Source organism: Buteo buteo, chromosome 9, assembly GCF_964188355.1.
Source record: "Buteo buteo chromosome 9, bButBut1.hap1.1, whole genome shotgun sequence".
Taxonomy (NCBI): domain Eukaryota; kingdom Metazoa; phylum Chordata; class Aves; order Accipitriformes; family Accipitridae; genus Buteo; species Buteo buteo.
Genome location: NC_134179.1, coordinates 26249673 through 26263856, shown reverse-complemented (window position 1 = coordinate 26263856; position 14184 = coordinate 26249673). Strand labels below are relative to the sequence as shown.

The following is a 14184-nucleotide window of genomic DNA, read 5'->3' as shown; positions in this document are numbered from 1 at the left end:
TGTCAGATGCAAAGCTAGAGACACAAAAATAAATGACAGAGTAGAACTACCCATTTCATCCCCAAATTCCCATGACTATAGAAAAAAAAAATGCAAGGAGGATAGATATTTCAGAGTTCAGCTAATTTTAAGGCTTACTTCCATTCCTGACTGCTCTTCATTGCACTGGCTTCCCGAAGTTCACAAATTGCACTCAAAAAGTAGCACCAAGATGAATAGGACTGGGACACAAACAGGAGAGACAGAACTGGACATAAGCTGGTTATTAAAGAGGACCCTGCTTACCACTGACTTCTGACCTTCCAGTTGTAGTCTCCAGAAATACTGGCCATTTTTGAAAGGCCAATATGAAATACCAGAGGGGTGCAAGCTTTTGCAGTAATGAACATAGGAACTGCTACCAACACAAACAGGACTTGGAAATGCTCAGCACCCCTGAAAGCCAGAACCTGTATCTCTCCAATTAGGCACTCGGAATTGGTGCCCTGAAGGTTTGAGCCTGTATCCCCATTCGATTTCAATTACTTTGTGCAACTTTTAGGTACAGAGACGTGCAGTATACAGATATGCTGAAGAGCCTTTCTGGTTCTTCTTTGAAAGAATGCAAATTACATCAGTTACTATGCCAGAGCGCCACACTCATCAACAGGTCTCATGGCCATTACTTTGAAGTCCACAGGGAAAACTTTAAACTAGCATGAACAGCAATTTATACTATTGAGACTCTTGCCTATGCATCTTCTTTTGCACTCAGCCACATCTATCTGGAAGTAAAGAGACAACAGCCACACAAGCTCCACAGAACAGCTCAAACTCAAGTCGGTAGTGATGCTTCTACTACACTGACAAAAGGGGAAAAAAAATAAATTTTGCCATTGTTCTGGTCAGAAGAAAAGTAATGACAGGATAGTAGTAAGACCTGGAAATTACAGGAAATGTCTTAGAACTATGAGAAACATCTCTTTAGGATAATAAAAAAAATTCCTAATGAAGAATGGCAGGGACATGGTAAGAATTTCTGTATATAAGACTCCAGGTTCCAGGGAGGACAGCAACACCAAACCACAACACCTGAACTACCCACCAAGCCATAGCCTTCCTCAGAAGTCCCAACCAACCTCCTCTTTGCAGCACCAAGTCCGTGCTGACAGAAAGCCATTAAGTTTTACATAGCCTATAAGGCATAACTTAATTACATAAAGCATTCCAAGAAACTCTGGCAAACTCAAGTTTTTTCAAAGTGGTATGTGACTGGCAAGTGCTGTCTAGTCTCTTATTTTATTCTCTGGTATGTAGATAGTCCTCACGAGTATTAAACTGCTCCGATCAAACATTCTTTTTCAAGGCTCATTTTCTTGTGTCTGTGCAGTTACTTTTTATGGATCATATTTCAGCCTCTAAAATCACAGTGGAGAAACTGGCCAGGAATTAGCCAAGAAGAGAGACTTGTTCAGTGTAGGTTGTTGGCCTTAGGGCAGAATTTGTCAGCTTGAAAATACTGAAGTGAATGCAGCCCAACTTAGTGGCGAACAGTTATTTGCTGGCAGACAACATTAATGTCTCTTAAGCTACTTTCCATGTGATCAGTTCACCAATTAAAACACCAGCACATCCATTCCTTTCATCTAATTCATTATTTATAAGTCATTCATCCAACCTCCTTAAGCACTTAGTATATATCCAATCTTCACAACACCTGTTCATCAGAGACAAACACCATTGTATTAGGCAGGCAACAACAGACTAGTTACCAGTGGGTTACGTGACTCTCCCTTCTCAAGAAGTCACAGGATGTCTACGGCAAAGACTTGAACTGACTTAAGGTCATTTCCATCCTGGTCCACTTTAATATTCACTATTTGATACCCTTGCTGAATACTCTGATCAAAAGTTAAAGTCCTGAAAGAGCACGCACATATTCCTATCTCAAGGCAGAGCTGAAAGGACTCTGTGGGAAACTGTATTCATTGGAGATTTGTATTTCTTTACGAAGTGACACATTTAAATAATGCCCCTCACTAGAATTAATATGCAAGGTCATTAACTGGGATTTGGATTCAAAGTCCAATTAACATCAAAGGAAGCTGAACAGCAAAAGTATCATTTAGCTCCCTGTAGATACACCCAAAAGATCTCTGTCAAACTAATTGAAGAATAACATTCCAGGATGAATGTCCAGTCTACTGCACTCCCTTGGGGCAAAAGTACCCCAGGTGCTCCCAAACATAGCAGACGTGCTATCTAAACTGCTACCAGACAAGTGCTGGTCACAGCTCCCATACAAGTGCTACAGCTGAATCCCCTAACTAATTGCACAGACTTCAGGGAACTATAATGTGGCCTGCCCAGTTAACAGAGGCCCAACACAAGAGAGGAAGCTATGGATAGGTCAGGAACAAGCCAGAACATGGAAGTTAATCTACCCCAAGAGTATCATGGAGATAAGTATGTAGCTGATATAATACATGTGAAAACCCCCTTGAACTCAACTAGTCATAATCTCAAGGAAATGCAAAGAGATATCTTGTCCTCCCCATTCTCACACTAGGACTACCATTTTAAAAGAAAACATTATGAAGATCCTCTACTCATCTAGAACTGTGGTGTCAAAAGCAGCAAATGGCCTTTTATTTTATAAGTCAAAAAAAAGGGAGTATACAGTTTACACGTTCTCATTCTCATGAGCAGACTTCATTCTTCAGTTCCAGAAGGAAAAGAACTTAAGGGCATGGACAACCTGTTAAATGGCCGTAACACTAGCACAACTGACTAGTGGAAGCCAGACGCTGCTCTGCAGAGAAACAGAAACAATACTGATCGGGGTACTTACTAGATTTGCTATTTCTGAAACCGAGCCACCATCTATCTCAACTGGATGTGGAAGCTCATGAATCTCTGTCTCCCATTCTTATGCCGTATAGTTGTGCTCTACATCATGAACTTCCCCAAAAATACTGTAGAGAAGTGCTGATGTCCCTTCCTTGTATCCAGTATATTCTAAGGGCACACCAAATTTTCCTACTAAACAAACTGGAACGTCCTCCCTGCACATGCAGTACTCAAAATACTCACTCGGCTGCTGTTTTTTTAAGAGACCTCACAAATACATATTTTTCTCCTGAACTATTTGCCACACTACCTTTAACACTTTCAGTATGTTGCCGCTATGGATCTCAGATCTGAGTTCTGGACTAGGGTTACTTGGTGGAAAGATTATATGTATCTTCACTCTAACTCTAGTATGATGGAATATTCCAGAACATATCACCAGGCTCTGCTACTACACTCAAAAATATTATAGCAGAAAAGGTGAATGGCAGATTCAAAGCAGATGAGCAGCCAGGGACTGATCTGTGGTACAGCAGGTGATACAATCTGCACCTGATAAAGATGAAAACAGGAAAGGGGCATGGTCGGGATGTCTCCATTCTGCACCTATCTTTGCTGTATTTCTGGTCATTGCCTTGCTCTATTTTCAAGTCTATTCTTTTACAGTGTCAGGAACAAAGCCATCACAGTGCTGTTCTTTAACAAGTTACAAGCAAAGATGAACTTTTATCTAATTTGCACATCATGCTGGTGATCTCCAGCCCAAGATGTAGCCCAATGTACTGATCTGGAGCCTGGCAGTAGCTTGTTAGCAGAGAATGAAGAGTAAGCTCAGAGTACAGTAATATTTACTGTATTGTTACTGACAAGTCTAACGTTAAGAGCTTACTTCATCATAGCTACACCTGTGAAGGTATTAGCTTTATTTAAAAAGATTAGGATTTACAGTGGAAAAAAACCAAACAACTAAACAAATGCAACATTAAGAACATTGGAGGAAGAAGAGAAAAAGGCAGGCGTATCTGTAAAAAGGCAGTAGGCAAGTGAAAAAAGAAGAAATGTAGTAACAGCTAACTAATTCACAGGGAATGAGAATAGTACTTGAAAACAGAGAGACCATTCACTGCATTAAAGACAAAGGGTGATAAATGGGAAGATAAAAGAGCCAAGTTTTCTCCAACCACAGTGCCAAGTAAACATAATCTAATTCTAACGGAGCTACTGGGAATTACTTATCCAGCTGTTCTCAGCTGCCCAACCTGTGTTGGAAATGCATGTGTCTGGCACTGGTCACATCAGACCTGTGCTACATCCATTCCCCATTGATGTGAGGCCCCTTGTGGACTGCAGCTGACAGGGTTTTAGAGCAGCAAAAGAACTGCTCTTATTTCTTCCCTGTTTGGTGACTGCTCTGGAATAACTAGCTCTTCAATCCCTAATTTTCCTTGCACAAAGCTGCACTGAGCATATCTGAAAAGAGCAGTGGGGAGTAATGAGGTGATAAAAATATTCCCAGGAGAGTAATGTGGAGATAAAAAAGCGTCACCTCTGTCAGCAGCTCATAGCGGGTATCTAGGACTACAGCACAGGCCAAATTTATAGCAGCACCGCTACAAATAAACTCAATCATCTCTGACTAAAGTAGTTCTGAATCAGAAGGGGTACCTTTGTGTCTGACAGGCTTCAAAACAATTTCTTCCATGGTTTGTTGAGGTGCTTTCTGAACCCATGCAAACTTTTAGCATCCATTGCATTCTCTAATAAGGCAAGCCTAAGCATTTTACATCTCAGCTACAAGCTGTGTGAAACAGTGTCCTCCTGTTTTGAATAGTGCACTTGTTAGTTTCTTTTGATGCTTCCTAATGGTTCTGTCAAGAAGGGACAGTGAATAATTTTGCCTATTTACTTTCTCCATAGCAATCAGATTTCCAACATGAGATCTTAAATAGCTCTACAAATGAGGGCAGTGCCAGCTCCCCCATTTTATAGATGTACAAATGGAGACAGGAAGAAGAGAGAAGGCTTACTTGAGATAATCTAGCAGGCTAAAGGAAATAGGCATAGAAACTATATTATTTTAGTTCCTACCCAGTGTCCTAGCTATATGATGATATAACCTTTCAGTTTCTAGAATATTTATTTTCAGTAAACAAAAACTGATCTAGATTTAAAAGAAAACAAACACACTGAGAAGACTGATAAGCATCATCACTTATATTGAAGGCTGTAATTTAGAAGGAAAACTCTTTAGACCATAAGACAGCCCTCCTTTCTAACCAAGTCTCACCATTATACATACACATGCCCATTTTAACACCTTTCCTTGCATTTCACTCATGGTTAGAGGCCAACGGCCCATCAGCAAATTATCCACTACTACCAGCCTAGATATCTACATCTACAAACTAAAAAAAAAATCACACAGATTCAACCCCCTCCTCTGTCTACTTCTCTTTTAATTCAAATTTTTACTTCCATTTTACAAATACTCACAGCTCCACAAGATTCATCATTAAATGTTCTTACCTTAGCTGATATGGAGGTATCTTGATAGCAGCATCAGGAGAATCCAAGGTTTCTGTATAACCAAAAGAAACAATAGGGCTTTTAAAAGAAACTTTTGAGTTCAACCATAGTAATACATCTGGCTACAGCCTCTGAACCAACGATCCTAAAGTTTACGCCTACTCCAGCTGACAGAACAACAATCACTGCTGCTCCAAGTCACCACAGCTTTGCATCAATTTGTCAGGACACTGGGTGCCCAATGAGAAGGCGTCGAGTACCCTCTTTTCCTCAGTGAGCTCCCTCTCACATACCAGCACTTCAGCAGCACATATACTAAAACTGGAACAGTATAGAGGATATTAGCATGGCTGCTGTGCAAGGCTAACACACAATTAACAAAGTAACCCATGGAACATCAAGCTGAAAGGCCAGTAATAAGATAGCAACAGGTATGAACCACCACATATTGTGGTAGCTATGCATGGATGAAAAATAAAAATTTAAAGCAATTATAAGTATCACAGATATGCTGATGTAAGTTAAGGGTCTTGCTGACTAGTGTTCCAGGTAGTTAGTGTCAAAAGCACTTCAAGTCACAGCCAGTCTCTGAAAATGGGTGGATGCTGAAATGTACCTAAGCTCATATTCCCTTAAAAGAAGAACTCATTCTATTGAACGTTATTTCCATTATACAGCAAGGATAAAAGAGCTCATGGAATCCAGTAAAAAAAAAAAAAATCCAGCTTTTAAAATAGATCCCGAACATAAGCCAGCAGTGAAAACTGTACCGGAGGGGTTTTTTACGATGATTTAGGAAGGGGGAGGGGGTGGGGGGAGCTTTTAGAGAAAAGACACACACCCCCCTTCCCCTCCACATACACAGAAACCGACAGCTACCGAGACCCGTATCTGCCTCGCAAGACCCACGAAGCAGAGCCAGGTGGCGGGGGGGACGACGACGAGGGATGCGGATGCTCTCCGGGACCGCCAGCAGGTGCCACAGCCCCTTCCAGCAGCGCGGAGCTCCCGGGCATTTTGAACCGCCCGAGGCGCTCCGGTCCCTCCGCACCCGCCAGAGGCTCGGCGGCCAGCGCCGAACAAGTTTGTTGGGGCCTCCCTGCCCCCGCCGTTACAAAACCTCTCCATCGGAGGCTCCTACAGCCAGGGCCGCGCCGTGCCCCGCTCCGCTCCGCTCCCCCGCGGCGGGGTCAGCCTGGCGCCGCTGCCCGCGCCCCCCGCCCCTCACCGATAGCCCAGGTGCAGCTCTCCTTGATGGCCCTGTGCTTGCTCCCCGACGCCTCCTTCTGCAGCTTTCGCAGGATTTCTTCCATCTTGCCTCCCCCGGGATCCTGGCGTAGCCGCGGGGGCAGAGAAGCAGGCGGCGAGGAGGAGGAGGAGGAGGAGGAGGAGGAGGAGGAGGAAGAGGAGGAGGGCGGTGCGGGCGGCAGAGCGGTGCCGGGGCTGCCCCCGCCGCGGCCGTGCCTACGCGGGGACGGTGCGCGGCGCCCCGCTGCCGCCCCGCCGCCGCTGATGAATCACGCCGAGCTCCATGGCGGGGACACGTCAGTTGTTGCCGCGGCGGAGTCCCTCCTCCTCCTCCTCCTCCTTCTCTCCCACCCCGGGCAGGCCCCGGTGGCGCAGCCGGGCAGGGGCCGGGCTTGGCTCTGCCCGTCGCGGGCGCAGCCCGGCGGCGGCGGCGGCGACCTCCCCCCTCCCCGGGAGCGCGGGGAGTCCCTTCCCGCCGCCGGGAGGAGAGGAGGAGGCGGCGGCGGCGGCTGCCACCGGCCGCGGAGGGCCCGGGGAGCGGAGCGGGGGACGGCGCCGCCGGACCTGAACCCTGCGGCGACGGCGGCGACCGCGGCCGCCCCCGCGGGAGGAACACGGCGCGGGCAGGCGGCGGGCGGGCTGCGGCCTGGCCGGCTGCCATGGCGACCGGCGGCCCGGCCGCCGGGCGGGGGACGCCGGCAGCCCCTGCCTGCCCCTAGAAAGCGGGAGGGGCGGGCTTGGTGTCCGCCGGCGGTTTAGGCTCAGCGGTTCCAGCCGGTGGACTCGCGGGGTCGGGCGGCGCGCCCGCGTCCGGGGTGGGGAGACGCTGCCTGGGCTTTGCGGGGCCGAGGCGGGGGCCCGCTCCTGGGCCCGCCCGGCCAGCGCCTCTCCCCCGCCCCGCTGCTGAGCGCGGCCTGGGCCTGCAGGGCTGGATTGCTGCTCCCCAGCTCCGCCAGCCCGGCCCGCCTCTCCCTGCAGCCCTGCCGCAGGGCAGCCCCTCTCCCCCGCAGCGTCCTGCGGAGCCACGCGGGGAGGGACGCGGGGAACGAGGCCTGCATGCCAACGCGTGTGCAGGCGCTGGTCACCCTCTCGAATCGGTGGCATCAAAGAAATGGCTGCGAGCCCTGCAGGACCTACACCTTTCTCCCCAGCTGGCGGGTGCAGAAGGTCACGACTCAACATACTCACCTGTGCCTTCAGAAGAACACACACCGCTGTGTCCCCCCAAACAAGCCAGCCCCCTGGGACAAGAGAAGAGCCACTCCGCTAGCTCGGACCGAATGCTTCTACCCAGCAAAACTCCTGCCACCTTCTGTTGTCTCCCTGCCTTATCTCTAGGATATGCTGCTTGCCCTTTTTGTGACTGCATCAGTTAATGTTAATTGAGTGTTTTAAAGCCCTTGTCTTGTTGCAGAATCTCTCTCAAAAGATACAAGAGGACAAACAGGCTAGGAAAAGAAAAAGATGACAGATAAGAAAGGCAGTCCAGGTAGCAGCTGGCAGTATTAGTGGTTATGTCTCCTACCGCTAATTGGAAGTGTGCCACTTGCGAATTACCAGACAGAATATTGGCACCTGGTGAATCAGCCATAGCATTTCCCATAGGATATTGGGCTTTCAAAGGCTGTCCTTTTTCCAAATGCTTACAAGGGCTGATTCTGCTTGTGTTTGGAAGTATAATGAATGCATAATCCATAGTTGCATTTTAAGGCCAGAGTGTAAAACTCGTGTCTGAAGAAAAGGATTTAGAATGCCAGAAAGGTCTGGAGATGGATAGGGAATGCCTAGAGCTACAATACTAAGGATTAAGGGGAAAAAAAAAAAAGCTCTAACAGAAAGACCATTAATCTCCATATTCCAGGGCATACACCAACCTCTAAGAAACTGGAAGTAGTTTCCCAAAGTTTCTTATCTCTGACCATGCTCTGTCACCTTCCTTGGAATGAAAAACTGGTAATAGCTAGTGGCCAGGGTTGTCAGTGAATGATGATGCTGTTAAGTCAAGGCTCAAAATGAAGTGATGATGAATTGTTCCCCACCTACGTGCTTCCTCTTAATTCTGTGATGTGCTTAGTGGAAATGAGCAGGGGGGTCAGTTTCTGTCTATTCAAGTCTTTGATTTCTTTTTCCTGGGGAGGAAGACAACAAGAAGGAGTGTGATGGTGTTTGAGGTATTTTTAATGTAGAAACAATGTACCAGAGATCATGTGGACCTGTGGAATGCTAAAAGATGAATATATATCTATTCATAGTAAATAATTAATTGCTTATTTTCAGGAAGCCACTGATGAAACTGAATTAATTTTTAATTTTAGATTATTTTCTAGCTATATGCATCATCAACTCACTAGTTAATTTCTCTGTGGTCTCTACAGGAAGCCCTTTGCAGCTGAAATCTTCATCAGAGCTACAGTGTTTTCATAGATGCTGATGTCACTGAATCAAGATTTGCATTTATTTGTGTTTCACTTGCTGTCCAATGTCTTCAAGCAAAATGGATTCTGTGCTGCTAAACACTTTTTCCCAGTACTTATGTCAGCAGAGTGAGAGAAACAAAGGTCATATTCAGGCTCTCTAGAGCATCTTAAGGTCTTCCTGTAAGATTATGCAGATGGAAAAACAAGTAAGCCATGATGAATCTTCCTCAGCAAATGTATGTCAGAGTACCATGAGTCAGCTTGCTGACACTTTTCATGTGAGGCCCTCCATCTCCAAATGAAGAAGAGTCCATCAATTCTTGTCTCTGTTGTCTGTAGTAAGCACATAATACACAGTAACCATGTCCTGCTGGAAGTCAGTCACTGAATGCGCTTTGCGCAGGGAGGAGGTCGCATTTAATCATACACTTTGAGCTCCCCTGCAAGGCAAGTGGCCTAGAATGTCAGAAGATCTGGAAGTCCAGGTACAGAGTAGGGGTTATGGTGAAGAAACCTCCTATCTTCTGCCACGAAGAGGAAACTAAGCTTTCTATGGTCACGCTTACAGCTCATAAGTCCTTGCCATGTCCTGGCTTTTGAAAGCCAGCAGCCTTCTAAGCTGGTAGAGGCTACCTAGGACTCAGCTCTGATGATCCCCTGCACAGCTCAAGCCTTTTCCAGCTGGAAGTGAGAAGGATCCTATGCAGATCTGGTATCTGCAGGATGCAGTGGTTATATAAGATGCAGTGGCAGATATGCAGCGTGCTTTTGTGACTCTTACCTGGCAGTGCTACTGACCTTTTGCATTACGTGAATGCAGATTATATCCCAGGATATATCCACAGCTCTGAACGCAGCCGTGAAGTGGGTAATCAAAGCCAAGCTACTCAAGATACCCAAAGTAATAGAGTTGTATTAGTACAATTCTCTGTCTAGGCTAGTAAGCAGAGTTAAGGAGCAGCATATTCTTGCCTTCAGAGATCTCCATGTTACTATGGCTCTGCTCCTCCCAGTAGCTAAGGAAGGCAATGTGGTGCTAGTTTAAATCTCTTCCCATAGCATATAGCTATATTGCCCATGTGCACACTTGCCCTGTCACTCTAGTCTTTGAGATCCTAAAAAAGAACCAAATGTACAGTGGAAAAGTATGAGACAAAGGCATGTTCGACTGTGAGATAATCCCATGTATTTGCTTTTAGTCATTATCACTCATGTATTACCTGTGCTTTGGCCATTTTAACAATATGCTTGGTTAAGATCTCATTGTATGCTGCAGATGCTGGACAGTGTGGAGCAAAGAGGTGGGCTGTGTCCCTGAGAACTTCAAGATAAATTACAAAATACTAAGGAATACCTTCTAATGACAGGAAAAACACCTGGTTCCATGGTTCAAAAATGGTGCTTAGCCAGATTTTTCAAAACTACTCTTTTCCCAGAAGCACCCCCATGGCTGGACTGACCAGACTTGCAAAAGAAGCTTGGGCTTGGTTTTCCTCAGGAAGGTCTGTACATGTGTCAGGGTTTAACCCCAGCCAGCAGCTAAGCGCCATGCAGCCACTCACTCACTCACTACACCCCCACACCCAGTGGGATGGGGGAGGGAATTGGAAGGAAAAAGGTAAAACTTGTGGGTTGGGATAAGAACAGATTAATAGAACAGAAAGAAAGAAACTAATAATGATAATAATAACAATATTAAAATGACAATAGCAATAATAAAAGGATTGGAATATACAAAACAAGTGATGCACAATGCAATTGCTTACCACTCGCTGACCAATGCCCAGTTAGTTCCTGAGCAGCGATCCACCCAGGCCAACTCCCCCCAGTTTATATACTGGTCATGACATCACATGGTATGGAATATCCCTTTGGCCAGTTTGGGTCAGGTGTCCTGGCTGTGTCCCCTCCCAACTTCTTGTGCCCCTCCGGCCTTCTCGCGGGCTGGGCATCAGAAGCTGAAAAATCCTTGACTTAGTCTAACCTCTACTTAGCAACAACTGAAAACATCAGTGTGTTATCAACATTCTTCTCATGCTGAACCCAAAACATAACACTATACCAGCTACTAGAAAGAAAATTAACTCTAACCCAGCCTAAACCAGGACAACATGTGACTACCCTTATGTAGGACAAATTGCTCAAAAAACTTGACGTGAAGGGGGCTATAGCTGAGACATGGGCTCACCAGCACCTTTTTGACACCTGATACCAGAGGAAGGTGCCCTTCCTTCCCTCTCCCAGAGGGCAACAAGACGGACAAGCAAGGCCCTTGTCAGGGTTTGTTTTCAGTTTTGGTTGTCTAGACTGTAACCACATCATTGATGATAGGGTGGCATCTGTCATTTTTAGCCTGATTACACAGTGAGTTACCAGAGGCTAGCAGAGTGCTCAGTGAAGTCGTTCCTGAGCAGGTGCTCCTTTCTGCAGCCTCCCCTGCACGACCTTGCTGAACAAAGGCAAAGCACTGCAAAGCACAATGACGATGGGTGCTGCTGAGTGCAGGGATTACAGAGTTAGGGAGAAAAGCCCTCTGGAGTGGGAGCTGTGAATAAAGCTAGCATATATTCAGCCCCGTCTGTTCAACATAACCTTACATCATTTATTCTGTAAAGAACAGTTGAAGCGAAAGTAAAGTCTTGAGATCCATGCCAGGATAGAAATAGGAGACAAGACTCTTTGGCTTTGCTGAGACGCACTTTCTGCAAAGACAGATGAAAAGCAAAAATCCCCTTAACTGCTTTCAATCTACCATAATCTTCTCATCTCCCTGCAGAATTGCAAAGGCAATTGAAGAGGGTACCAGGAATGTGGAACAGGTATTCTGGGTCAGATCAAGGTCCTTTTAACCCAGTAGCTTATTTCTGACAGAAGTTAGTTGGGGATTCTTAAAGAACGGGCAGAAAGAGTATAGTGCCCCTTCCTCTGGTAAACTCCCCCAGTTTCTATTAATTTGCAGACTAGGTACTTCCTGAGACAGTGGTTTTATCCTTAAGTATTCAGTAATACCTGACAGATTTTTCTTCTGTGAGTGTATCTAATTCTTTTTGAACCTTTGTATGCTTTTGACCTTCACAACCATCCTATGGCAGCAAGTTCCACAGCTGAGTTGCACACAAACAAAACAAAACACTTTTTTGTACTGTTTTAGCTTCTTTTTGATTAGGTTTTTGATGCTACCTACTTTTTGTACTGTGAGAAACACTGCATAAGCATTCCCTATTTTCTCCCCACCACTCATGATTCCTTATGCATTGAGCGTGTCCTCCCTCAGCTGTTTTTATTCCAGTCTACCATGGACTATTCTATTTAATCATTCTCCTTATATGATCTTTGGTCATACTGATTGCCCTTCTCTGCACCAATTCCAGTTCTGCTCTACCCTGAAATACAAGAGTTTGGGAAGAAGAGTGAATACATGGGAAAAGGCAACATGAAGATTTGAACTATAAAAGCTCTCTTTCTTCCATCAGACTCTACTGAAAAGGCTTCAAGGGGAAAGGAAATCACAAGTAACTGTGGAGTTAAGCTACTGTCATGGTTTAACCCCAGCCAGCATTCTGGGGTTAGTCTAAACACTACTTAGCAACAACTGAAAACATCAGCGTGTTATCAACATTGTTCTCATACTGAACCCAAAACATAACACTATACTAGCTACTAGAAAGAAAATTAACTCTATCCCAACCAAAACCAGGACAGCTTAATTAAGAGTTCTAAGCTGACTAGAAAGCTAAACTTCGGAGGACTCCTTGTGTCCCACTTTTCTCCCTGTAATCCAGAGGATTCCTATATCTTAATCTATGGAAAGAGAACTTAAAAGTGTAACAGCAGTACATTCAAGGGCTGAATACAAAAGTCACGATTGTACCATCCGGCCATCATATATTTAGCATATGCAAAATGCGCAAACCCAAACTTTCTGAAGCTGTCTAGAAAGAACTGAACTGGTAACTTGTCATACAGCTGTTTGAAAAGTAGGTCACTCAAAGTTACAAATGCATTATACATATTTGGGTCCATAAATGGCTTCGAAATCTGTTGTGGCCTTTGACTGAGAAAACGATGTCTCTCATTATGAGGAAACAAGGACATCATGGCATCTACAGCTGTCAGATGCTTGTGATGCAAAGTCAAGAAAGGTCAGCAAGACCTAACTAAATACATCTCTGCTGGCCAGCAAATGGCTTGTGATTTGCATACCCTGTTTAGTGTTAAGCATATAAATAAATGGGTTGAAGTACTAGAAATTCTCTTAGAAAAGCTGAAATTGTCTAAGTTTTCAACCTAATATGCTCTTTTTGAAATAAATAAATAGATTTTCATGCTACTATTTCAAGTTTTAACGTATGGCTCCTCTATGACAAATCCCTAAATTTGTTAAGTATAGTGCAAAGTAAAGAGAAGCACAAACGGACAGGTTAAATAGAAGTTTATTTAATAGCACCAATTTGCAGATTCTGTTCTGCCACAGATAGGTTAATCTGAAATTAATGCCCTGTTTTCAGGGGAATGTTGTCAGTTTTGCAATGCAATAGTGGCAAAATTCAAGTCAGAGCCTTCTTTTTATGCATTCATACAACATGCACATATAAACACTAAATGTGAAAATTTCTCCCTTTTCTTCTCCATGCTGCTCCCAAACTCTCTGAGATGTGGTTTGACTCTGTTAGTCAATGGTGCTTATTTTGCCAACTTGAAAGACCAACTTAGAAGATTTAAAAGATAAAATGTTCTGAATTAAGAGAGCAAGTTAGCTCCAGAACACAGTTTGGTTCCTATTTAGTATGCTTTTTTCTTCACAATAATAAGTGGGAACTTATTTCAAGGAAGGTAAGCCCTGGACTCTAAAAGCTCTTCCAAGGGGTGTAAGGAGCCGTTATTCCCCATATGCTCTTGTCCCTGCAGACACAATTTCTCATCATGTCAAAGGTAGAGCATGTTCAATATTTCCAACATGAATTAGGAAACTATAAATTACTTCTACATCTCTCTCTGCCATCTGACTGCGCACAGGACCGAGTTCCTGAATTTGACACTTAATTTGCAAGTTAACAGGAAAGTTGACCTGTGAGTAGACCTGTGGTATAGTCACATGCTTGGAGGCTTTGTTGGAATGTTCTTCAAGAGAGCAGTTTGCTATAAACTGACCGATGAACTTGCA

At 44.8% G+C, this 14184-nt stretch overlaps 1 protein-coding gene across 2 annotated transcripts in view; it reads right to left on the bottom strand.

Moving 5' to 3' along the window:
- Positions 1–6912, bottom strand: part of ARFGEF3 (ARFGEF family member 3) — a 92272-nt gene extending 85360 nt beyond the window's left edge. For both annotated transcript variants that reach the window (XM_075035816.1, XM_075035817.1), the window contains exons 1-2: positions 6584–6912; positions 5356–5407 (exon numbers count right to left, since the gene is read on the bottom strand). In XM_075035816.1, the coding sequence (XP_074891917.1) occupies positions 5356–5407; positions 6584–6668 (137 nt within the window). In that variant the 5' untranslated portion in view covers positions 6669–6912. The remainder of the gene's footprint in view (positions 1–5355; positions 5408–6583) is intronic.
- Between the last annotated feature and the right edge of the window lie 7272 nt (positions 6913–14184).